Below are 24,665 nucleotides of genomic sequence, written 5' to 3'. Positions count from 1 at the left end.
TCGATATATTTATCGAACAAGTGGCGCGCGAAGAACAACATGGTATCGTCGCTTTCGCGGCGTCGGTCAAACGGGCGGGTTTCGAGCTCGAGGACGGAAAGGGGTCCTCGTCAAGGCTGGGGTAGGCGTAGGCACCGCGTCGGCAAGTCCCTCTGAGTGTTGGCGAACAGACCCTATCGCAGAGAGGTCAATTTGGGGTGCACGCGGCATAATCATTCTTGATACCAGCCGTGCAGAGGGAAGCAGGCGCGAAGTCTAAACTTCCCACCTTCCGAGGACATAGGGCGTGGTAAGGCCACCTGGAAAGTCGGCAACGCGCTGGCACGATACCATGGTGTTCTGCTAAAAAGCGAGTCACGATGTTCGATGCTGCAAGGACACGCAGCAAACCTCGAGGGTGCGTCGTGCACTGGCCCCCCTTTGAAGCATTACTTTCTGGTTGTACCAAAGGGACTATGGGCTTGGCGGCAATGGAAACGGTTTAGCGGGTCGGGGATATAGTCCTGCCTCCCTCGTTTGCTGTCGGAGGTGGTCCCTAACCCCGCACTTCCTGGACAACCCAGGATGTCTGTTGAGCAGATTCCCCCTCCATTGCTTAGGAATAAAAAAAAACACCCTCAGCAGAGGAGTGTACCACCTCTTGAATCGGGTACCGTCCCGTCGTGCAAATAGCCGCCATCCTAGACCCGTCCGCCACCCAATTGCCGCTATCGACAGGGACGTTGTACGGGTCGGACAGGAGGGCGACATCAGTCCTCGACTCGACTTTACCATTCACAAAAGAATACGAAAATTTCCTTGGATAAATATGGATCAGCAATGAATAAAACTGGGCATTTTTTTCATAGATTACCTCTTCTTTAGAAGCTTTTATCACCTTTTATCGTTCATGTAAAATTTATTAATTTTCATGGCTTTTTTGTTTTTTGTGAAATTTTTCTTATTTTTTAAAAATTGTTTAAAAGTGCTAATATCATTTTGTTACGTGGAAAATTCTTTATTGTTCATATAAATTTTGCATTATTTGTGAAAACACGCTTGATCTGATTCTCTCCCTCCTCCTATAGCATTGCGTAATTTGTAAAAGACCCCTATATAAAAAAAATCATGAAATGCTCCGTCAGGAAAATATTTTGCAATCCTCCAATTGTACACCAAAATCTTCCTCCTGACATCTGACAACAACAAAAACCAAAATAAAAGATGGCGATTTCTTACCGTCAGTGCAGTGATTTGTTTTGATCCGTGCAGTACATCGCTCTGCAGAGTGTACAAGTCGCCCGAAATTTTGTGAATTTCCCCCGGCGGAACAAGGCCCGAAACACGTAAAGATTGCGTCGAAGCATGAACTAGCGCTTACCTGTTTGAGCCGCAGCAACAGCAAGCCGAAAATGTCCCGCGCCAAGTCACGAATCCCGGCGGAAATCTGCGGCGATTGTGGGAGCTCAGGTGAGTCAATGGTGGAATAACTTTTCATTCATTACGTCGAGGGTGGACTTTCATTCACACACCCACGGGCGGATAGATGCGAAGGGCAACAATATTATACCTTCGAATCGCTATTTATGGACTTGTTGCGCTTTTCGCAATCGTTTCGGATTTCAAGAGATTTATAATATCTGGGTTTTGTCAAGATTTATGAGCTTTGCGATGTTTACGCGAATATTATGAATGAAAGTTGAAGTCTTATGAAAGTTTTATTGCATCTTTCTTCATTAGAGAATAACTAAAATTTATTATTTATTATTAAATTTCTGTGAAAAAGTGAGAATGAATATATTAGTGCTTTTGAAGAAATAATCTTTATATGATTAATTAATTTAATTTAGCTGTACAATCAGAAAATCATAATATTACAGTATAAAAACTTGGACGAATTGTCCATGTATTTACTAGGGAAATCATATCCTTTTCTATTACAGATCCATCATGGGCATCTACAAATCGGGGCATTCTACTATGTGCTGACTGTTGCTCGATTCACCGCAGTCTCGGGCGGCACATCTCCCAAGTGAAGTCACTGCGCCAAGGAAGTTGGTCCCCTTCGGTGCTGGCGTTCGTCAATCAGCTCAACAGTCATGGCGCCAATAGCGTGTGGGAGCATCTGCTGCTGGATTCGGTGGCTCCCAAAAATATGAAGCGAAAACCAACGGCCAAGGATCCGCTTCACCCGACCAAGGCAGATTTCATCCGTGCCAAACATGTCAACCTTTCGTACGTCCTGAAACCTTCCCTGGATGATGGAGTAAACAACGCTACAAATCTGGAAGCGGAGCTTAGCAAGCAGCTGCATGCCAGCGTTCGATCCGGAAACCTTGAAACCAGTTTGAGACTGCTCGTACAGGGAGCCGATCCCAACTACTTCCACGAAGAGAAAGGATCCACACCGCTGCATGTTGTTGCGCGAGCGGGGCAGCTCTCGCAAATGGAACTGCTATTGGTTTATGGAGCTGATGTAAATGCGCTCGATTCCCAGGGAAATACACCTCTGGGCGTGGCCAAAAGTTGTAAGCAGACGGCAATTGTTGACCGATTGATAGAGGCTATGTACGAAGTGACTGATCGATTAAGCTACTTTTTGATGTGCAAGAAACCGGATCACGCTGTAAGTTGATCTGAAAGGTTTTCCTTCACAGAGAGATACAAATCAATTTTTATAATGATGTTTTCATTGTAGTCCGGTCAGCATCTTCTTATCCCAGATCAATCAAAGAAAGAAATTAGCGAACATTTGAAGATTGCTCGAGGCAAGCTACAGTTGATTCCCAATCGAATGTTTGAAGAACTCGTGATGGATTTGTACGACGAAGTCGATCGACGGGAAACGGAAGCCATATGGAATACGAGTGCACTCAATCCGGAGACCGGTGCCGTACCGTTTCTTCCAACGAATCCCCATCTGAGTGCTACAAGGAATCAGGTGTGATGAATATTGTATGTACCTTTAAATGTTGGAAACAACTTACACGCTTTATTTTTCTACGTTTAGGGTCGCCAAAAGTTGGCCCGCTTCAGTCAGCAGGAGTTCACCGGGCTTATCAGTGACGTGCTGATCGATGCGCGCCGCCGCCAAAACATGGCCAACCTTCGCCCCATCGATTCCCCTCTGCCGTCGGCGCTGTCCCAGTTGCGGAACACAGCGACCAGGGAGTCCAACCTTTCGGACGATGAGCCGCTGTACGATGCGGTTGCCTCGGATGATGATTATGCCGCCCTGGCACCGGTGGCGCAACAGGTAAAATTTCTGATGCGTCAAAAAGCGGTACTAAACCATAACAACAGCTTCGGGTGAAACCTTGTGCTTGTGTGGAGCAGCATGTTCGGGAGCTCCAATGCGACGCGTTTATGTGTTTGTGTGAGGGGTGATGGGATAAGGGAAAGGATTGTGATATTAATGTAGAACCGGATTAGGGAGCCATATATTGCATCGATAAAATCATTGTGTCATCATCTCGTGTGCCATTAGACGTAGTTTTCTAGGAATCATCGTTCTCAAATTGTGTATAACATGCTGTGCAATCATTAGCTTTTTGTCCATACAACGAAAGTTGTTAGAACTAACATCATATACTAATAGTAAGGAAATACGAAGCATGCCAAATATTGTTTTGCTGGGGTGAGTACGATATTTTTTAATGCAGATATAATAATGAACTGAATCAGGAAACCTAACGAAAGATGGGTCGCGATAAATCGTATTATCACAAAGTATAATGCTAATAACATACATCGTATTGAGCCGTTCGCACCGGGATTACGTACCACAAGCAAACGGTGGCTTTATGACGATGTTCCATACACACTCCTGAACGCCGCTTATATTTAGGGCTGTAGACTAACACAAATTGCGAGATGTTTGAAGGAAAATACAGCATACCCAGTGTTCGGAGGCTACCTCATTTGGCAAAAGGAGTCGTGTAGCCAATAATCACTTGGCATAATGACATTTGAGGGGGTTAAACGCAAAGGGGTGTAAGTGACAAAAAGTTAGTTTTGAGAAAAATGGGTGCAAAGTTTTTCAATATTTTTTCGCTCCATACAAACTGTATGAAAGTTCAAAAAATACTAATTTTCTTTGAATTTTTTATAAACATCGTATAAACTATAGGGTAGGACGGGGTAAGATGAGCACCCTAAGAAAGACACTTTATACCTTCTCAACAAGCATGCTTTTGTATATGTATTACAATACGACAGTTCTTTTTTGTTGCATCTTATCTAGCATTTAGACTAGAACGCGAATTTCGAAAAGAACGGAAATTCCGATAAATGTGACTTAACCAAATCGCTCTTTTTGGCTGGCTAAAATAAACTACGGGGCAAGAAAAGAGTACCCTTCTAAAAATCAATTTTTTAACTGAAGTGTATTATAGCGCCAATATAAACAAAAAACGAAAGCTTAGTTGATGCGTATTGGCCATATTAGACAACAGATTTTTTTGTGGTCTATATGTTACTGTTTTTCATTGATACTATTAAAATCACATTGAATAATAGAAATCAGTATAGAATTTCAGTAAATTTGATAATGTAAGTTACTCAACAGATTCAGCGCATAGTAAATCATAATTGTAGGTTATGCAATAGTTTTAGAATTTTGTGTATTAAAATCAAATTTTGATTGTTTCAAAATGGGGTGGTCATCTTGCCCCATTTAAGATAAATTATTAAAATATTTTTAAGTATAGTCAAACAATTCACTGTAATTATTTTAAATATCCCTAAAATATTCTGTGTCTTCACATAATGTTATGTACTGTACACGAATAATTACTCGATAATTATACTGCCGCTAACCGCAAGTCGAGCACATCTGTATGTGAGCGTCCATATACAGATGTGCTCGACTTGCGGTTAGCGGCAGTATACGTCTTGACTTATGTTTTATTCGACTATCAATGTTACAACGTTATACATCATGTTTCTTCTCACTCAACTCACTGCACGAGGGGTGCATCAATGCTAACTCGATTCACACATCGTTACACCCCCCTTGTAAGACTTTTATTATTTCAAAACTTATACCGTATTATAACATCATGGAATCCTTTAGTATGCAACATCTGTAACATAAATTTCAAAGTTAATGATCTACTTTTTCAAAAATTCTGCCTTCCTAATCTCTGAGCCGCCAGAAACCTCTATCGAAACCACTAATGACTAAATCTTCATCACTGTCCCTTGAAATGCTTGGTTTGGAGCGCTCGCTCCGGTCCACTTTGTTGGTCTGTCGAGTTCATTCGGACTTTTTCTTTATTCAAATACTTAATATAATTTAGATTATTCGGATTATTTTGTGATTTCTTTCCAAAAGTCAGTTTCTTTTAAATTAGAAGAAAATAAAATACAATTGAGAACACCGCGTTACAGTGAGTTATACAGCTTTTAGTTAAAAACGTAATAATTGGAAAAGTTGATTTTGTTTAGCTTCTGATGTCGCAATTAGAACGTGAGTAGTGCGCATTATTGGCACAACCATGCGTCATGAAGCGCACAACTCCTACATTTATGCGAATCGGAGATTCGATTCTGTGATTCTGTGAGCCATGAACCCGGTGGCTTTTAACTCGGGCTCTTGCATTAGATTTGGGAATTTTACTTTTCCCAATACTACTGATGATGATTAGTTTACTACATTAGCACTTTAAAGTGCTAATATTTATATGTATACAGTGTTTGATTGTGATTTGACAGTGAAGATTGATTCATTATGCAATGTATAAGGATTTAAATTGACTCTGTAAACACCGTCACTTCTTTCAATTGAAAGATTGAACTTCAACTAAACAAGATTAATTACATCGCAAAACACGTGGACAAGTTTTTCTTTATGGGGCAGCATAATAAAAGTAAACGAGTATTCCAAGTTCTCTTGGTTGGAAGATTGAAACTTTTGTAATGATTCGGCCTTTTGTGTTATTCGGCCTTTTGAGATTCGGCCTTTTGTATCATTCGATCTTTCGTGGTTCGGCCTTCTGGGTTTTCGGCCTTTTGTGGTATGCTAGAACATTTTCGGCATTTTGTGATTCGGCCTTCTGTGGTTCGACCTTTTGTGATTAGGCCTTTTGTACTGATCTCCTTGCATGTGTCCATGGGACACGCCTTCCCACATTCGCTTTACTGGAACGAATGCTGAATTTCCGACAATACTGCGACGATTACTGTTGTCAACATGTCTTTCGTTTTCCTTTTCCAATGTCTCAGTGTCTCGTCTCATTTGATCCAAATGACGTTTGATCGTTCTTCCGTTTGCAGTTAACTCCACCCTGTAGTTCCGTTGTCCCAAAACATTGCGCACTAATGCAGAAGTCCAAGCTGGTTTATTTAGATCCTTGTAGTCTCTTACAATTACCTTATCACCAACGACGAAAGTTGCATTCCTTGTACCTCCGTAATTCTTTATTTGAGATTTCTGTTGTCTCAGGATGTTTCGGGTAATATAAGCTTTCGTTATTTTGTCGTTTGATAACTGTCGTGGATTGAATCGATCTAGCGATGTATTCATGTCTAGCCCCAACATCGCTTCGACAGGAGCTACTTGTGTTGTACAGTGTGTTGCTTTGCGATAGCCTATCAAAAAATTGGCCACGATAGCTCGCACATCATTTTTACTTTTTTACTCGTCGAAAGACTCTTAATCAAAGCAGCTTTAAACGTTTTGACCATATTCCCCACCAAATAAAAGAAGTACTTGTTCACTCCATTCATAATTGCCAGTGCCTCGCGGTCGATTACACTGTAGTTGACCTCCGAAGCATGTAAAATCCGGGATGCAAAAGCAACTGGACGTTCGATTCCGTTTATTTTCTGGCATAAGTCAGCGGAGACTCCTACATTAGAGGCGTCACACGTAAGGATTAGTTTCGCTGTCAGGTCAAAGTGCGCCAAAGTGACATCACGACAAATTTCCGCTTTCACTCGATTGAAAGCAATCCTGCACTCTTCACTCCACTTAAACTTTATTTCCTTTTTCAATAATTTATAGATCGGACTCATCATCGTAGCTAAATTATCCACGAACTTAGCATAGTAGAAAAATATATTAAGCTCTTTTAGTGGAATGTATTCAACCGTCTAAGACGAATTAAGTACTCTCCATTTAATTCCACCAATTATTTTCGATATCTTTGCAGATACGTATTTCGACCACAACTGTGTGGTCGTCTTCAGTGTCTCGTAAGTCGAGTCAAGTACGAGACACTGAAGACGACCACACAGTTGTGGTCGAAATACGTATCTGCAAAGATATCGAAAATAATTGGTGGAATTAAATGGAGAGTACTTAATTCGTCTTAGACGGTTGTTAGCATAGTAGTTGACTAAACCAGCAAACGCCCTGACTTCACTAACATTCTTCGGCTCCGGTGCGTCTCGTATTGCTCGGATACGTTCGTCCGGTTTCTTCAGCCCATTCTCATTTATTACATATCCAAGAAAATTAACATCATTTTTGAAGAACTGGTATTTGTGTCTATTCAGTTTCAAACCCGCTTTATCGAGCACTTCGAACACTTTTTCGAACCTTTCCAAATGTTCCTCATCATTATCTCCCGTAATCACCGCGTCATCCAAAAAGTTTTGCACTCCGGGAATACCACAGTAGTTTCTCAAGTTCCCGTTGTATGATACCGGAAGCCGGTTTAACACCAAACGGTAACCGGTTCATCTTGTAAACTCCTTTCACGGTTGAAATTGCACACAGTTCTTTTGAAGATTCAGACAATTCAAATTGATTGTAAGCTTTCGACAGATCAAGCTTAGAATTTTTTTTCCTCCGTTAAGTTTTGCAAAGATTTCGTCCGCCGTTGGAAGTGGATGCTTTACATCCTTGATATGCTTGTTGACCATCACTTTATAGTCTCCACAAAGCCTTAATCCTCCTCCTGGCTTGAGAACTGGTAACAACGGGGTGCCCCATGGAGAACTATCACATTTCGTAATAATGCCAGACTGTTCCATGTCATCCAATTCCTTCACCATCTTCCCATGGAACTTAAACGAAACCTGTCGAGGTTTCTTGAAAATCGAACTTGCCTCTGGTTCTATTTCAAGGGTAATAGTTTCATACTTATACTTCCCCAACTCATCGGCAAAAAGGCCTTTGTACTTCTCCAACAATTCCATCAGTTTTCGTTCAGTACCTGACATTATCTTGTTTATTAGTGCTAAACGAATTCCGAAGGCTTCCATGAAATTCTTCCCTATCAAAGGAGGACCAGCTTCTTGCACTATTACTACCAACACTGTTATGGAAATCCCCTTATACTCAATCACTGGTTTGATAGCACCTAGCAGATCAAATTTTCCTCCCGAATAGAGCATTAGCTTCAAAGACGTGTCCTCTAGCCTATAACTACTCAAAGCACTTTGGTACAAAGAATCAGGAAAAACACACTCCTGCCCCTGAATCTATTTCAATGTTATATGTCTGATTCGCTATTCTCACTCCTACCTTAAATTCTTCTTCTTCTTTGAAACTTAATTTGTTCAGAAGAAAAATCGACTCACTGATATTATTTTGTTCCAACTGGATTTCCGACTCACTATCGAGATCGTTTTCCTGGTTTACGTGACTGGTGGTTGGCATATAAAATGCTTGCTGTTTGCCGCAGGTCGCTTGCAGATGACCCTTTTTATTGCATACCCTGCATGTTAGACTCCGATAGCGACAATCCTTTCGCTGGTGGCCTATTTTGGTGCACACTAAGCACCTTTTTGATCCGCCATCAAAACGTTTGTCCGTTCGTTGAGGTTCCTTTGATCCATATTCCGTTGCCTGCTTTCCCGGTTGTCGTACTCCTCTGGTATAATTAACGCTAGCATACGTATCCAGCTCGTATTTCAATGCTATTTCCTGAGCCTTGTCCAACGATAGCTTCTCATCTTCTTCGCAGACCCGATCGAAAGTCTTTCCGCTCAAACCATCTATAAATTTGTTTACCAAAACTTTCTGCAGCTGGTCTCCGAACTTGCAATTCACCGCCAAGTTCTTGATCCTCGCTATCCATTGGTTTGCAGTTTCGTGACCATTTTCTCCACGCTGCGCTCGAAAAAACACTCGTCTTTCTTTGTGAACAATTACCGGCGGTGTGAAATGCGTTGAAAGAGCCTTGCACAAGAAATCATAATCTTTTTCTTTCGGTTGGTGCGGTGTACACAAATCTCTCAGCAGCTTGTATGTCGTCGCACTCAAATGGTTGATTAGAACGGCTTTTCTCATATCGTTGGCAATCTTATTGGATACAAAAAACTGCTCCAACTGTTCTTTATATAGTTCCCATTCTTCAGACTCTCCGTCGAAACATCGGAAGCTTGTCGGCGCCGCCATCTTGAAAACGGCAAAAAAAACTTCCAGCTGGCCGCTGGTTTTTGTCACTTTGCGTGTTTCTCTGCGCCGTTGGCTGACCACATCCGTTCTGTTATGAATGATCCGGATCCCGTCCAGTCGCCAATGTGATGTACACGAATAATTACTCGATAATTATATTATACGTCTTAACTTATGTTTTATTCGACTATCAATTTTACAACGTTATACATCATGTTTCTTCTCACTCAACTCACTGTACGAGGGGTGCATCAATGAGATGAGACGTGCCAACTGGCTTCTTATTTTTCTTCTTCATTCTTGCTTAGTCCCCAGTTGTGTTTTTTAGCCACTACCATCGCCGTCCCGACCGGTGTTGTCAGAAATGTTGTTTTTTTATTACATGATTTGATTCTGTTTTTATTGAACCATATGTTCATCGAGCGGCTTCAATTCGCATAATAAATGGCTCGTTTTAACTGTAATTTTACTTGTATGTTCTAACATGTGTTGTGAAATGACGAGATCTCTGATACGCCACTAATTTCAACAAATTTGATTCATTCCATTGGCAGCTCTAAGGATTCTTACAGTTATTCATTATAATAGCACTACTCAAAAGAAGTTGTGGCGGTAAACAATATATATTTGAATTTTTTATGATATTTTTTCCTGAGTTTTCACCGTGCAGAAACTATAATCATTCTTGACAACACTGCCGGTATTAGAAGGAGCTTCCCTTCCGTGCTTAGGCAAACGAACGTGTACGTACGCAGTAGAGTAGAGTGGGGCAAGAGTACGCACTTAGTTTTCAATCGATCATGTGACCCTTATGAAGCAAGCTTCTGCATAACAAATCAGTGTCGATGATTCATATACTCTTCCTTTATGTTACCCAGTGAAAAAATATTGAAATTATTGAGATTCGTTTTAGTAGAACCCTTATTTCAAGACAAGTGAAAAACGCACTCTTACCCCACCGGTGGGGTAAAAGTGCGCATCGGGTGGGGTAAGAGTACGCATTTATCCAATCATGTGCTTTGAGTATATATTAACACAAATAAGAGTTATTAACATTTAATTGATGTTTACTGAGCATATATTAGGGAATGTTAAAAGATTACGTAACTCTTAAAGGGGGAGGGGGTCCTAAAAATGTGCACTTTCATACGAAAACCATTGTTTTTTTATATATACAAAAAACTACAGAGGTAAAAATATATATCAGGTTTCGCGTGGCGTATACTAAGGCATTTTCCTTAAAGAAAGTCCACCAATCACGTAACGTAAAACTTGGCAATTCCATCACCCTCCCCCCTATCTTACACCACAGACAAACAGACATAACACATTGAACATTTAATCATCAAATTCATCGTCGTTCCAACACTAACGACATCTGTTGATTTCAGTTAGTTGAGCAAATCACGAACCAGATGGCGGTAGTGAGCAAACGTCAAACTCGAGCAAAAACGATGCGCGCGCCACGATTGATCGATTGGCTAACTAATGATTTTTTGAATTGACCAGTAAATCAGTGAACGATGGAAATTTGACGAGTGTTATGTCTGTTTGTCTGTGCTTACACTATTTGTATGAATATTCTAGAAATTATATGGATTATCACACATCTCGCAACCCCTCCCAGCTAAACGTTGCGTAATTTATGAATGTTTCTTTTGATTAAATGAAATCATAATTTAGATGAAATTGTGTTTTCGTACTATGTTTAGGTGTACAACAAGTCCTGATACAATTTCATTATTTCGCTTCAGTGCTTTGTTCGCTAAGTCCTTTCTAACACCGAATTACTTCAACTTATCCTAAAAACTTGTGATAATTTCGAATTCTGTCCCTTTTTTCTTAGTTGTGGATCTTTACGCTTTGGAAGAAGTCTTATTTCGGCCGGAGATACGGGTTTGACATCATAACTCGAAGATTCAAATGCGTACTCTTGCCCCACCGGTTCCTGCGTACTTTTACCCCACAGTCCCAAAAATTATTCAAGTAATGCTTTTGACTTCTTGGAAAACCAACCGGATTGGTGTTCTGTACCATAAAGTACTCTATACAATAGGTTATCGAAATGGTATAATGTTCACCTGATTGAACGTATATATGGTAATGAAATACTAGTTGCGGAAACCCAATTATTTTTAGCAAAATGACCAAAAAGTTATCTAACTCCAAATCTCCCTTGTTGTTTATTCAAATCGTTTACAATTACACATGATAATAGTTGGCCAGAATACCTGTCAAACTGATGTTGCAGTGTTGCTAGTTTATCTTTTTTTATTACTTCAAAAAATCGAAAACGTACTCTTACCCCACGCGCACTCTTGCCCCACTCTACTCTACTCAAAATCAACCTATCAGGAACTGGTTCAAAAATGGTCCCGATTCGATACCATGGCACATCTCATCTCAGATCAATGCTAACTCGATTCACACATCGTTACACATAATATGTGTGCTTGGTTAAGATTTTCACTAAAAAATGTTTAGGGTAAAGTGCCCAATAGTGGACCCCCAACTAATAGTGGACCCTCCAGCCATTTTTGCATTATTACAGCACAATGTATACATTATGCTATGAAATTCCATCGGGAGAACCTACCTTACAGTCCTATGATTTGATTACATGCATTGGAAATGCTATGGAAAGTAAAATTAGATGATTTTTTTTTATTCTATAAAAAATAAACACGAGAGTGTCCATTATAGGAATATTTTGGGGGGTCCATAATAGGGCAGAAGAACGTCCCGAAACGAAACATGAAAATGAAAATCAAATGAAGTGCAATTTCCTATTATGGACCCCCAGGGGGTCTACTATAGGGCGAATTCAGTCAGACTTTAAAATGTTAATTTCAACGAATAACGTCGTGCATTTGAGTGTTTTATGTATGGATCGTGAAGAGGAGATGCAGAACTTGTTATTAGATATCAAGCAGAATTAATATGTTGAAAATTTCTACTCCGTATGACTGGAAGGGCATATTTCCGCTACAAGGGGGTCCACTATTGGGCATTTTACCCTATGTGTTTAAATAATTTATTTTCTAATGTTGATTTCTTATAAGAAAACCCAAGTTTTCACCAATGATTGCTAATTTAATGTTAAGTCTTTTGTTGGACTATAGTCTAACAGTGTGCATAGTTATTTGGAGAGAAAAAAGCACAATGTCGGTTAAATTAAGGGGTGCTCTGGGTGGCGATCTTGCCCCGTCCTCCCCTATCAACATATTGCTGGAAAGCTCGAGAATCAAAGCATTTTTTGCTGTAGTCAACTCATTTTTGATCAAAATGTCACTTACACCCCTCTGACAAATACACATTTGAAGAATTGCGAAAAGTCGAAAGGCGCTATTTTTCATCGATAAGAAAATGTTTATAAGCCTCACTGTTAGTAGTCAAGGAATGTTGGTCATGAAGCCAACACTCAGTACCGTGCTGTGCCCATATTTCGTTCACCTAAGGCAATGCGATATCTACTCTACTTATATACATAAAAATGAATTTCTGTCTGTCTGAACCTTATAGACTCCGAAACTACTGGACCGATTGGCTTGAAAATTTGTATGCAGTGGTTTTTGGGGCCGGGGAAGGTTCTTAAGATGGTTCGAGACCCTTCTCTCCTTCGGAAACTCGAGAACTAAGCAGAGAATAAATCCATTTTTTGGCGAAACTAAATTCGTCGGGTCTTCTAGTGTCTAATAAACCTGAAAAGTGTGTTATGAAGGTGACATTTCACTGTATAGCGTCATTTTTTATGTACAATTGAAAATCAATAATGTTGGGATGCATTCATAGAATTTCGTTCCAAAAGTTAATACAAACCTGTGCATTTGTATGGTCCTAATTCCAATCAGCTGAAAAGGCATTGTTCCTACTATATTTGACGCGGGTCTAAACTTGGCGCATTTTCTTATCAAATGATTCATAAAACTAATTTTCAAGAATCAAGCTAGATGCCTTTATTTACTGTTCTTATTTCCATAGAGGGGAAGTGTTCCTGGATTTCATCTAATGGCTCCGATATTCATCCCATCATAAACAAAGCAAAGAAAAGGTATTTGATTTATTTCTTATTTTTGTGCAGTGAGCACACATGTTGACAAAAAGAAGCAATGAAATTGGTGCCGTGTTTCTATGTTTCGCGATGAATGAGATGAATATATGTTCAGTGAGATGGAGATCGGAACAGTTCCCCTATGATAAAAAGCACATTAGGCCGATACAAATATTAAATCTATTTTATGTCAACCGCCCAGTCCCCACCCCCTTCAGCTTTCCAAAAATATTGAGGGGGCGAAAAAAAATTTTTTTTGTGGGGTTTTAATTTTTTTTTAAATTTTGAACATTATGCATCACTGTTTGTATCTTGGTGCGAAATATATCATTTATAGTTCATAAATTTGTCGCCAAGAGTATTTAATAAAAATACGAGCATATATCTCTATTGGCATAAATATTCTATATCCTATCAGGTCACGAATATTAAGGGGACTCTTGCTTACAGATTCCGTCTAAGCTCATTTGCAATATGTGACCGACCCATTTCCATCCACGTTCTTAAACATCTTTTTTATTGGTATTTGATGGCTTTTATGTGTCCGATATCCAGCTGTAAGGTCGTCAGAATTATAAATTTAAGACATCATCTTCGTTATCTTTGCCTATATACAACACGTGTTGTATTTCGTGTAGTACATTCGAATTTTGGTGGATGGATGAATCCGGTTGAGTCTCAAAATATTTCGAAAACTCGCAAAGGTAGCCAGCCTTTCTGACTCGTGCTTCCATGTCGATCCCAATTTAGCCATCTGATGATATAGATATTGATAGAAATTGAAAGAGATATTGATGATATTGAAATCCTACGATCGTCCGACTACTGAAAACTTTGAGGGGCTGTTCCAGTTTGACACTCAACTACCTGGTCCTGCTGACGTTGATAGTGAGACCCGCCACAAAGAAGCATACGGCCAGCTCGTTGAATCCACTCCGCACAAAAGAGCGTCACAGCACTAATATAGTATTTCGTGTTCATTAGCCAAATCAGAATCGATTACGGTATGGTACACGGTCAATCGCGCCGCCTGAGCCTGTCAAATAAATACAATAGTTAAACACACGGTCAATCGCACCCACTAAGATCTCATAGATTGAGAAGTAACAGTGGAGATGAAATGCATCCTTGCCTCACATCAGCGACTATCCAAATGGGGTCTGACAAACTTCCGATCCTATCTAAAAATCCCTTGCATGCTTAGGCCAATTCCAACTTCTTTACCTGCTTCATAATGATTCAGAGCGGTGAAAAATATTGCATCATAGTTGCTACAACATTGGCACAGACAGCATAGGGTCAGCCCTGAACACCTACGCCGACAGCGGATCGACCTTGGGGGCCCCTTCAGATTTTATGCCTCGGATGGTTGCTTTTTGAAGAAAACTGGGACTTTAAGAAGCTGTTCAAACTGCCCGAACCAACTTTTCAGCTGTCCAAGTCAGTGAGTAATTGAAGCAATAATATCCAGTTGCAGCAGCCATCCTTTCTTCATCGGTAGGGAAGTCGACCCATGCCCGCCTTTCCTGTCTCCAGCAGCGCCCGACTCCCACTTACAGAGATACAAATCGTTGTGGGATTCTTTACTCCTCTGATTTTTCTCGTTCCTCAGCCTTTGCTTTTCTACGCTCCTCAATCTTCCGACGGGTAATCATAATAATTTCTGTAATACATTCTTTTCGCTGAGTGCGCAGTTCATCAAAGTTGTTCTCGTAGGTTTCGATAAAGCATTCGTCGCCGCCCCCTTCCAGAATATCCACTACCCGAGTTTCAAGTGCTTCAACGAACGATCTCTTCACAGCTGGATCATCTAGTTGGTCTATGTTGATTCGTTACCCGAGCATCTCCTCCCGCCGCAGAAATCGAGCAATGCGTTGCCGGATCTCGCGAATTAGACGATGATAGTCAAACGCGATGTCAACTAAAAGCGGTTCTAAAAAAGTAAGTTGCTGGCTGCAGACAAGATAGGCGGTGGGAAGAAAGTCGAAATAACCGGCGATCATCGCCTACTGTTCGATATTTTACGACGCCTGATTGGAACAAGGACAAATCCGTGGATGCCAGGGAAAGACGCGACATGTCAATCACTGACCGATCTAACTGATCAGCTGAAACGTTGCTCGATCTTAGCACAAATTCTTCAACTTTTGACGACTTATTCTATTCGGATATAGGGAAAGGTTGACAAGGTTGACAAGTCTCCGACGACAGCAGGCAGGATTCCGGATGATCAAGTGAGAACCATACTACAAAGCTTTGCGTCATCCTGGAGCAGGTCAATGGATTTCAAGAGTCTCTCTATTTGTTACTGATTGACCATGGAAAAGCCTTCAATCATCTGAATCACAAAAAAAACTGCAGGACGTCCCTAGAAGCAAGGGAAGTCTAGACAAAATCCAGAGTCCTGCACAATGGAGTCGCTAGCGTAAGGCAAGGATGGATGTATTATATCTCTGTTCAGTGGCGTAGCCAGAAAATTGGTCTGGGAGGGGTTCTCCGAACATATTTTTTTTTTCGAAAAAAAATTTGTTCTGAAAATTTTGTCTTTGGGGGGGGGAGGTTATGTCCAAAACCACCCCCGTGGCTACGCCACTGTCTCTGTTGCTATTGCCCATCGTAATCGAGGAAATCATTGGCCACTCTACCAGCCCACCACCATAGAACAATCGAATACCTTCGATCCAGATGATAATAATGATCTACCAATGCAACATCGCTCTACCATGTACTGAATGACCTGGTCGTACGCTCCCACTCATCATCGTCAACAAGACCAAATCATTAGATGTGAATAACTCCAACTCCACGGTAGATGGACAAACAGTGGAAAGAAGGTCGAAAACCAAAGCCAGCCAATGTCGGGTGGCGGGACAAGCAAAATAGAACATGGAGATTCAATCGGTCTAGGCAATGCCCTTAACCTCGAATACGTGAAATCTGTGCTGTTATAGGCCAGTGAGACTTTGTGCGTATTAGCAGAGATCACATAGATTTGCAAGTATTCATCAACCGATGTCTACGTTTTACAGCTCGGACCTGGTGGCCTTACAACTGGATCCCGAATGCTGAGCCCCATCGACTATGCCATCGAAATTCGATATCAACAGCAACTCCACAGTATGAACGAACATAGGCCGGCCACGCACCACATAAGAACGGAGACGAAATCTCCAAGCAAGCGCTAGACAGGACATCGCAGAAGAGGCAGAGCTAGGATCTCCTGGCGATGAAACCCTAACAGAAGAATGAACGCAGTAGATAGAAATCAGACTTGGGCCAAGTCAAGGATGGAGATCTTTTACGTTGGCCCTATGTACCCCTAAGGGTCGATTTTTTAGGCTGCGTGCACACCGCGTCCACGCAAGGTACCCAGCATCAAATAGAGTATTAATGCACACATATACGTGTGTCGTGTGCACGACTATATTTGATGCTGGGTACCTTAGGGCATTGGGCCTAAAGCTCAGAACACAAGAGTGAGTGTGTGAAAATTGGATCCCACTTGATGAATGCCACATGTACATGGGTGCTGACTACTGAGAAGGAAACCAATCTAAGCCAATGTATTGTGTAACTTTGAATAGCTATTTTTACAAAGTAATGGAGATTTATTTTAGAACTTGTTTGGAAGAATGTTTTATTTTTCATAAAACAAGTGGAACTGTTGTAGGTCTCAAAAATCTAGGTTGTTTTCAGTGTTTCGTACCTTTGCATGGAGTAAGGTAAACGAAAAGCTGCAACTAGATACCCGAGAAGACATCGCAGATCATGCGGGGGTTTGGAAGCGCCCAGGCAGCAATCGCCGTGCATGAGCCGAAATTACTTCCTTACAACTCTTGCATGGGTGAGTTTAGCGTCCATTGCATCCTCTTTACGGGTTGACCCGAGGTTGTATCTATGCCACCAACAAGTAGCATGGCATTCCAATAATTTGAGGGACATGGGCTGATATGACGTGCTCCATCGATTCTGCTTCAGACTTCACATGTATTCCATATAGTCCGGGAAGCCTGCAATTCCAAACCTATGCAAGAAATTTATAAAACAGCCAGGCTCAGACAACACATCTGTGATTTCAAAAGTACATCTGACCATTGCCCTTATTGATTCAACCAGTTTGAGTTTCAGACTTGATTTAAACAAAAGCATCTAATTCTAAAAGTTATTTTTATAAAGTTTATGCTAAATTCACTACTGGATAAATATGCTACAAATATTCATATCCTTTGCATTCTCTAAAGATTCTTTGCTATCATTTTCCATTAAAATTTCAAATTTTCCATGGATTATTTGCATTTTGAACTTTTTTTTTGTTTCCTTGCTAGTTTTTTTATTTCCCCCCCTCGTACTTTTCAAGAGCTGTCGGACATAAAATAAATTTAATATTTGTATCGGCCTTATTGATGAAGAATCAACTTGACAACACAAAATGACTTTTGTGACAATTTTCTACCCCTACCTACAAACAGCTGAATATAATGAGTAAGATTTCCCTTTTTAAACTGGACATTGAAAAAGTTCGAACGTATTTTTCGACCCAAAATATCCTGCTTTAAATTAGGCTCACAATGCAATGTGAAGCTCCTAATAAATCTTATCAGACGAATAGACAAGGCAGTTGGGATTATTCTACGAGTAGAGTGACCGGAAAAATATGAATTGCTTAGAGCGCTTTTGATCGTGTTTCTGATCAGCATGCTGCTACCTACCTGGATACCTGGTTGGCTACAGCGTCGATACACCTATGCCTGGCGTATTGTAGTGCTCCATAATCGTCGGTCTTGGGCGATGTTTCCTCCAGTTTCCCCGAACGTTCAGGGTCCTCAGGTCCGATTCCACCGCGTGAAGTCAGCGTGTTCGTGGCCTTCCAAGAAGACGTCGGCCCCTATCTGGTTCTCTGTTGAATATTGTTTTCGCTATTCTTTCTTCTGACATTCGCACTGAGTAACCAGCCCATTGAAGTCTGCCGTAGTTTATACGATTCACAATATTTTCTTCTTTGCATACTTGATACAGCTCATGATTCATGCGTCTGCGCAACCATTTTCTAGTTTCCCTCCGACTCCGAGTATTGTACGCAGCACTTTTCGCTCGAAAACCCCGAAAGCTCTCCGGTGGTGCAAAGGGCCGACGAGATCTCCTTCTGAGCGTTGCCCGGCTATCGCCTTAACCTTTTGCCAGGTTAGATTTCGGTCAAGTTCTTTTATTTCTTTATTGAAGCTTCGCCGCCATGAGCCTCTGGGTCTGCCTCTGCTGCGATGTCCCGCTGGGTTCCAGTCTAGTGCTTGTTTACATATTTCGTATCCGCCCGTACGTAGAGTGTGGCCGACCCAGCCCCACTTTCGATCCCGAATATCTTTTGCTATCGGCCTCTGGTGACAACGACGATGGAGCTCGTTGTTTGAGATCCAGTTGTGAGGCCACCAGGCCCGAATTATATACCGCAGGCATCTGTTAATGAACACCTGAGTGTTCTCCACTGACACACCATGTTTCGCTAGCGTATAACAGCACAGATTTCACGTTAGAGTTGAAAAGGCAGCCCTTGCTTTCTTGATCAGTGCGCCTATGTCGATCTTGGTACCGCCGTCTGACGCCATTTGGCTACCAAGATATTGGAAGCTTTCAACATTCTCCACTGGTTGCCCGGCTACTGTGAAACTAGAAGGAGTCACCGTGTTTTCATCCAACGATTTGGTTTTGTTGACGTTGATGACTAAACCTGCCGAAGAGGAGCGCTCGGCAAGGTCGTTGAGCTTACTCTGCATATCAGAGCGCCGTTGCGCGGGGAGTGCAACGTCATCAGCCAATTCGAAGTCGTTTAGGTGCTCCATGGTTATAGGCTGCCATAACAGCCCGCGGTTTATTTCACGGTCAATCGCATCTACCAAAATCTTGTCGATTACGATGAGGAACAGTAACGGTGATAGAATACATCCTTGCCTCACACCAGCTACGACCCGGATAGTGTCTGGCAGGACCCCATTGTGCAGCACTCTACACGAAAAGGCCTCGTACTGTGCTTCGATGAGGCCGATGATTTTCTCAGGAACCCCCTTGCGTTTCAGGGCGCCCCACATATTCTCGTGATTGAGACGGTCGAAAGCTTTTTCGTAGTCAATGAATACCAAGTAAAGGGACTCTTGGAATTCGTTGACCTGCTCCAGAATGATGCGGAGCGTGACAATATGGTCCACACAGGATCTCCCGGCACGGAATCCGGCAGCCGTCGGAGAGTCGCATCGATCTTCTTCTGAATCCGGGCTAGGATAATTTTGCATAGAACTTCGAGAACGGTACACAAAAACATAATGCCTCGCCAGTTATCGCATACAGTCAGGCCACCCTTTTTGGGCACCTTCACTAAGATACCTTGCATCCAGTCGACCGGGAAAGTTGCGGTGTTCCAGATATTACGAAATAAACGATGCAGTAGTTGAGCGGATGTCATGGGGTCAGCTTTGAGCATCTCGGCAATAGAGGTAATAAACTATAGAGGACGATTGTCGCTGTCGTCACTGGCGAAACATCTTTTGCTGGCGAAGATAGGGCACTAAATATCAACGAAGGAAAAATCAGTACGTTTTGACAGATAGGTACCCAACATGTTTGGGAACGATAACAAAGGGAACTGCAGCGACAATCGTCCTCTATATTTTATTACCTCTATTATCTCGGCTGATATGCGATCGACTCCTGGGGCTTTATTCGATTTCATGCTTTGAATGGGTGTTTGAATCTCTAGCAGTGATGGATCTTTGACGTGTTGACGCGTGTTATACGTCGGATCCTAGGTAGATCATGCCGAGGTGGTGATGACCTGACTGGCACTTGAAAAAGTTTTTCGAAGTACTCGAACCAGCGTTTCAGCTGGTCAGTTGGGTCGATCAATAACTGATCATTCACGTCTTTCACAGGCATCGTTGCATTCATTTTCGCCCCGCTTAAGCGTCGTGAGATATCGTAGGGGAGGCGAATGTCCCCGGTTGTGGCGGCTCTCTCTCCTTCGTCGGCCATAGAGTCTGCCCACGCTCGCTTGTCCCGTCGACATGAGCGTTTTACTTCCTTCTCAAGAGCCGACTATCGTTGACGGGTTAAGACTTTGGCTCCTCTGGGTTTTGATCGCTCTATCGCGGCTTTGGCTTCTCTTCGCTCCTCTATCTTCCTCCAGGTCTCATCGGCGATCCATTGTTTTCTCTGGGTGCGCAGTTCGCCCAGATTGTTCTCGCTGATGGCGATCGGGACCTAAGCTGGTTACGTAATCCGTAAAACGCCATATTCGCAGCAGCAATACGTCTTTTCACTTCACGGGAAACGTCATTGTCGCATGTCACAAGCGTTCCAAGTTAAATAAAAATTCTTCAACAACTTCAAACACATTCCCATCAAGCACTACCTCAGCACCAACACCACTAGGTATTCATCTATCTCTACCTGACACCATGTACTTTGTCTTGGTAGAGTTAATGGTTAAGCCTATCCTCGTCGTCTCCCTCTTCAGTGGGACAAAAGCCTCCACTACTGCTCTGCGATCGATTCCAATGAGGTCAATGTAGTCCGCAAAGTCCAGGAGCATATGCGACCGTGTGATGGTATTGCCGTTCTTCTGCACGCCAGATCTCCCAATAGCGCCTACAAGTGCAATGTTAAACAATAAATTCAAAAGTGCATCACCCTGCTTCAATCCGTCTAAGGTCACAAACGAGGTCGACACTTCGTCTGCAATCCGAATACTTGATTTCGAGCCATCCAGCGTTGCACGTATCAGTCTTATCAGTTTCGCCGGAAAACCATGTTCGGACATTATCTGCCGCAGCTCTTTTCTCTTTACTGAATCTTATGCTGCTTTGAAATCAATGAACAGATGTTGAGTCTGCAAGTTGTACTCCCGGAATTTATCAAGGATCATCCGCAGGCTAAACATCTAATTCGTCGTTGATCGGCCTTCACGAAAACCTGCCTGGTATTCGCCGAAGAAGGACTCCTCAAGTGGTCTCAGTCTGTTAAACAGGATACGCGACAGGATTTTGTACGTCGAGTTCAGAAGGTGATCCCTCTGTAATTGGCACACTCTAGTCTGTGCGCTTTCTTATAGATTGTGCATATGAGGTCATCCAACCAGCCGGCAGGCAGTTCTTCATCCTCCCATATTTTCTGGATAATGTGGTGGATTGATTGATGCAGCTGCTCACTTCCGTGTTTAAGAAGCTCGACCGGGATCTCGTCCTTCCCAGCAGCTTTACTGTTTTTCAGCTCGTTTAGAGCCTTTTTAACCTCGTCCAGCGTTGGTGGTTCCACAGCTTGACCGTCGCCGACTATGTCCATCCTACTCCTTAATGCACCTTCATTTTCACCGTTCAACAAATCTTCGAAATGCTCCTTCCACGTGGCTGCCACCTCGGTTATTGCACATGGCGGGCACTGGCGCATGGGTTGGGTTTGTCGGTTGAATAACCTCGGGTTAGACCAGTGCTAGTTAACCAGTGCTAAGTTGAAGCCTAACAAAATCACTTCAAATTTAACGAATAAAAAAATCGTACTCACTTGTTTAATCACATAATGCCGTCCAGACTTATAACGTTTAATATAGTAGATATTTATTAGTCAAAAATGTACATGAGTATTTTGCATCATACATCATATAGAATATAACTGATCAAATCTAGGCTTATTTCTATTATCGATAGGGGTTTTCTAACATCTCTTGAGTTAAATTTTGATATGATCATTATCTTGTTAGCATGTGAGTCAAATTTTCGAAACATTCATCGATAGAAAACTCCTGACAATAATAGAACAAAACAAAGCCGTTTATCTCCCTACTATTTATCCTAACCTCTTTATGTACGCGCATTTTTTGTGACATTAACGAAACTCATTGTAGCCAGTTGTAGTTTGCAGCTAAACCGCCTGTTAACCGTTGATTTTGTTGAAACTTGTATAGCTCACTAACCTATGTCTGTGGAACGAGAAAGCCAAAGAATATACGTGTTACTAACAACGCAACTGTTGCAGTGAGATTTCTTATAATCCGTTTGTATCACCCACGTCCATTTTTACTCAACTTCCCTAACTCGTGAGCATAAAGCTGAAACTAATAACCATAACACTGCATAACCGACCAAACTGATACGCACCGACTGTCCTATTTCCGGAAGGCACTGGTGAACAAATCACCACCCAGTGTTGTCTCGAATGTCGAGGTCGAGACCCTCCGGCAGAAGTTGCAGGATCAGGAATCGACCATTCACGAGCTGCGCGAGCTGATACAGAAGCTGGCCAGCGAAAACAATCAACTCAAGTCGCATATCGACTCGAAGGAATACGATGTGCAGTTGTAAGTATTTCGTTATCGAGTTTGCAGTTTTTTTTATTACTCATTAATGAATAGTTACTTGAATGAAATATCCATCATTCTTCACTAAATTCTTACAGACGAATCGACAGTCACTTGAACGGATCTCCCACTGGCAACCCGGATGAATCCGAACCAACGTCCGATGGACGACAGTATGGCAAGCGACCGGTGAGTATGTACGAAGCACGGCAGCTACAGCGGGACGAAAACCGTCCCCCAATCACTCAAAGTTTATACTCGATGGCACCGTTGGCCGTGAACAATAGCTCCTCAGTCGCGGGCGGATCCAGCAAAAATAATAGTGCCGGCTCGGACCTCAACACTTCGGGCAGTGGAAGCCACTCTCAGTTGCCGCTGTTCGATGAGGTGAAGAAGCGCACCGATTTGGTAGCGAGACGGATCAAGGAACTGTTCGCTGCGATGCAGGACCTCGCGAAAACGGACGCGTTTGTTCCATGTGCCGAACGGATACGGCTGGCGGTGGCCGAACTTATTGCCATATTCCCGCCGACGATGCGCGAAGAAACTCTCCGCAATGCGCTTAAGCAGCTGAATTACAACACAAATCTAATTCAAACCGAATGCACACGGTTACAGCGTTCGTTCATTGAGGAAGGCAGTCACCAGTCGGTGCTGTCCGACAGTATCAAACTGAACATGGAACAAGTTCGGAATTGTGCTTATGACTTGGCCATGTCCACCAAGATATTGATCACCCATTTTCAGCAAACTTGAGACTATAGAGAAGCAAAAATTACATACCAACCACGCACCTTTTTCGGTACGGCGATTGACCAATATTTATACATACGACATACCTTTTAATTTGATAGTGTGCTTCCAATAGAACTAGTCGGAAGTGTTTTACGTCCTTAGACCAATTCAAAGGATTTGATGAGTTTTATTTTGCGGATTTTTTATTGTATCAAATAGACTGTAATGGGTTCCACTTAACGGTGAAAATAGATTCCACTTTAATCATTAACAGAGGTCCTGCCGTGAACTTGTCAGTGCCAATACAATTTAATCTAACTTTTCGAAATCTAACTTTTTGTAAAAAAAAATACCACGAAAACATAAGGTACAGTGGGGTAAGTGTGTAAAGGGTATTATACTGCCTTGAATCGCATATCTGTCCCATCTTTGCTGGGTTTCCTATTCATATGGGACAAATATGCGATTCACGACAGTATAGTGCATGTTCAATGCTTATGAGGTCATAAAAGTTGAATACAATATTGCATATGATGATGTTTATGACATAACGAATCATCTATCCCTGGGAGGGAGAAACAGATTCAAAAAATGTGTGTGTCAAGCCGAGCCGAAATCTAGCTGTCATGACATGTCAGTGTGAGCCGAGAATAAAACTCTCGTCAAGAAAATTTTCCAAGGCGGTATAACAACAATAACACACAAAACAAAATTTAGTCTTTTCAGGTGGCGCCTACGTTGATTGTTTATTCTTTTTGAAAATTTGCTTGTAGCCTGACGACAGTATTTATTTATTTGATGTGTAGTATCGAGAGCTCCCTCCCAGATCTATCCAATCTTCATATGCCTGCGAACAAAATTCTATAAAAATTTGTATTGAGTAATTCTCGCTGAGACCGGGCCACTATTTTCACGAGGTTCTTAAAAATGCCTAAATTTATATTCTTTCGAAAGCTTTTGGCGAGTATATTAAGGATCCGAGTTAAATTCTTCAGAAAGATTAGTTAGTTAAACACGAAATCATTTTAATGGACCCCTCAATTTTTGTCAATTCTTGACTCACCAAAACTATCATAACTCCAACATTTCGCAACCGATCATAGAGATCAGCATATCGTAGGAATGAGGAAGAGTGTATCCCCAATTTGCAATAATTTAAATAGAAGCAGCCATATTGAGTTTGGCCGCCATCTTGGATTTCTTTTTGAAAACTA

General features: G+C 41.9%; 1 protein-coding gene across 1 annotated transcript; it reads left to right on the top strand.

Moving 5' to 3' along the window:
* Positions 1-1,190: 1,190 nt before the first annotated feature.
* Positions 1,191-24,665, top strand: LOC134210004 (ARF GTPase-activating protein Git). The gene is made up of 6 exons (XM_062686030.1): positions 1,191-1,449; positions 1,923-2,605; positions 2,678-2,920; positions 2,990-3,235; positions 22,538-22,716; positions 22,815-24,665. The coding sequence occupies exons 1-6, from the start codon at positions 1,392-1,394 to the stop codon at positions 23,470-23,472; spliced, it is 2,067 nt and encodes a 688-aa protein (XP_062542014.1). The 5' UTR covers positions 1,191-1,391; the 3' UTR covers positions 23,473-24,665.

This window comes from Armigeres subalbatus, chromosome 2, assembly GCF_024139115.2.
Source record: "Armigeres subalbatus isolate Guangzhou_Male chromosome 2, GZ_Asu_2, whole genome shotgun sequence".
NCBI lineage: Eukaryota > Metazoa > Arthropoda > Insecta > Diptera > Culicidae > Armigeres > Armigeres subalbatus.
Note: the sequence above shows the minus strand (reverse complement) of the source record. Positions and strands in the feature narration are given on the sequence as shown.

Bases quoted from the DNA above. Each gene is read 5' to 3' on its own strand.
- LOC134210004 (XM_062686030.1), top strand. From the start codon at position 1,392: ATGTCCCGCGCCAAGTCACGAATCCCGGCGGAAATCTGCGGCGATTGT. The intron at 1,450-1,922 runs GTGAGTCAATGG...TTTCTATTACAG, and splicing joins CGGCGATTGTGGGAGCTCAG to ATCCATCATGGGCATCTACA. The intron at 3,236-22,537 runs GTAAAATTTCTG...TATTTCCGGAAG, and splicing joins TGGCACCGGTGGCGCAACAG to GCACTGGTGAACAAATCACC.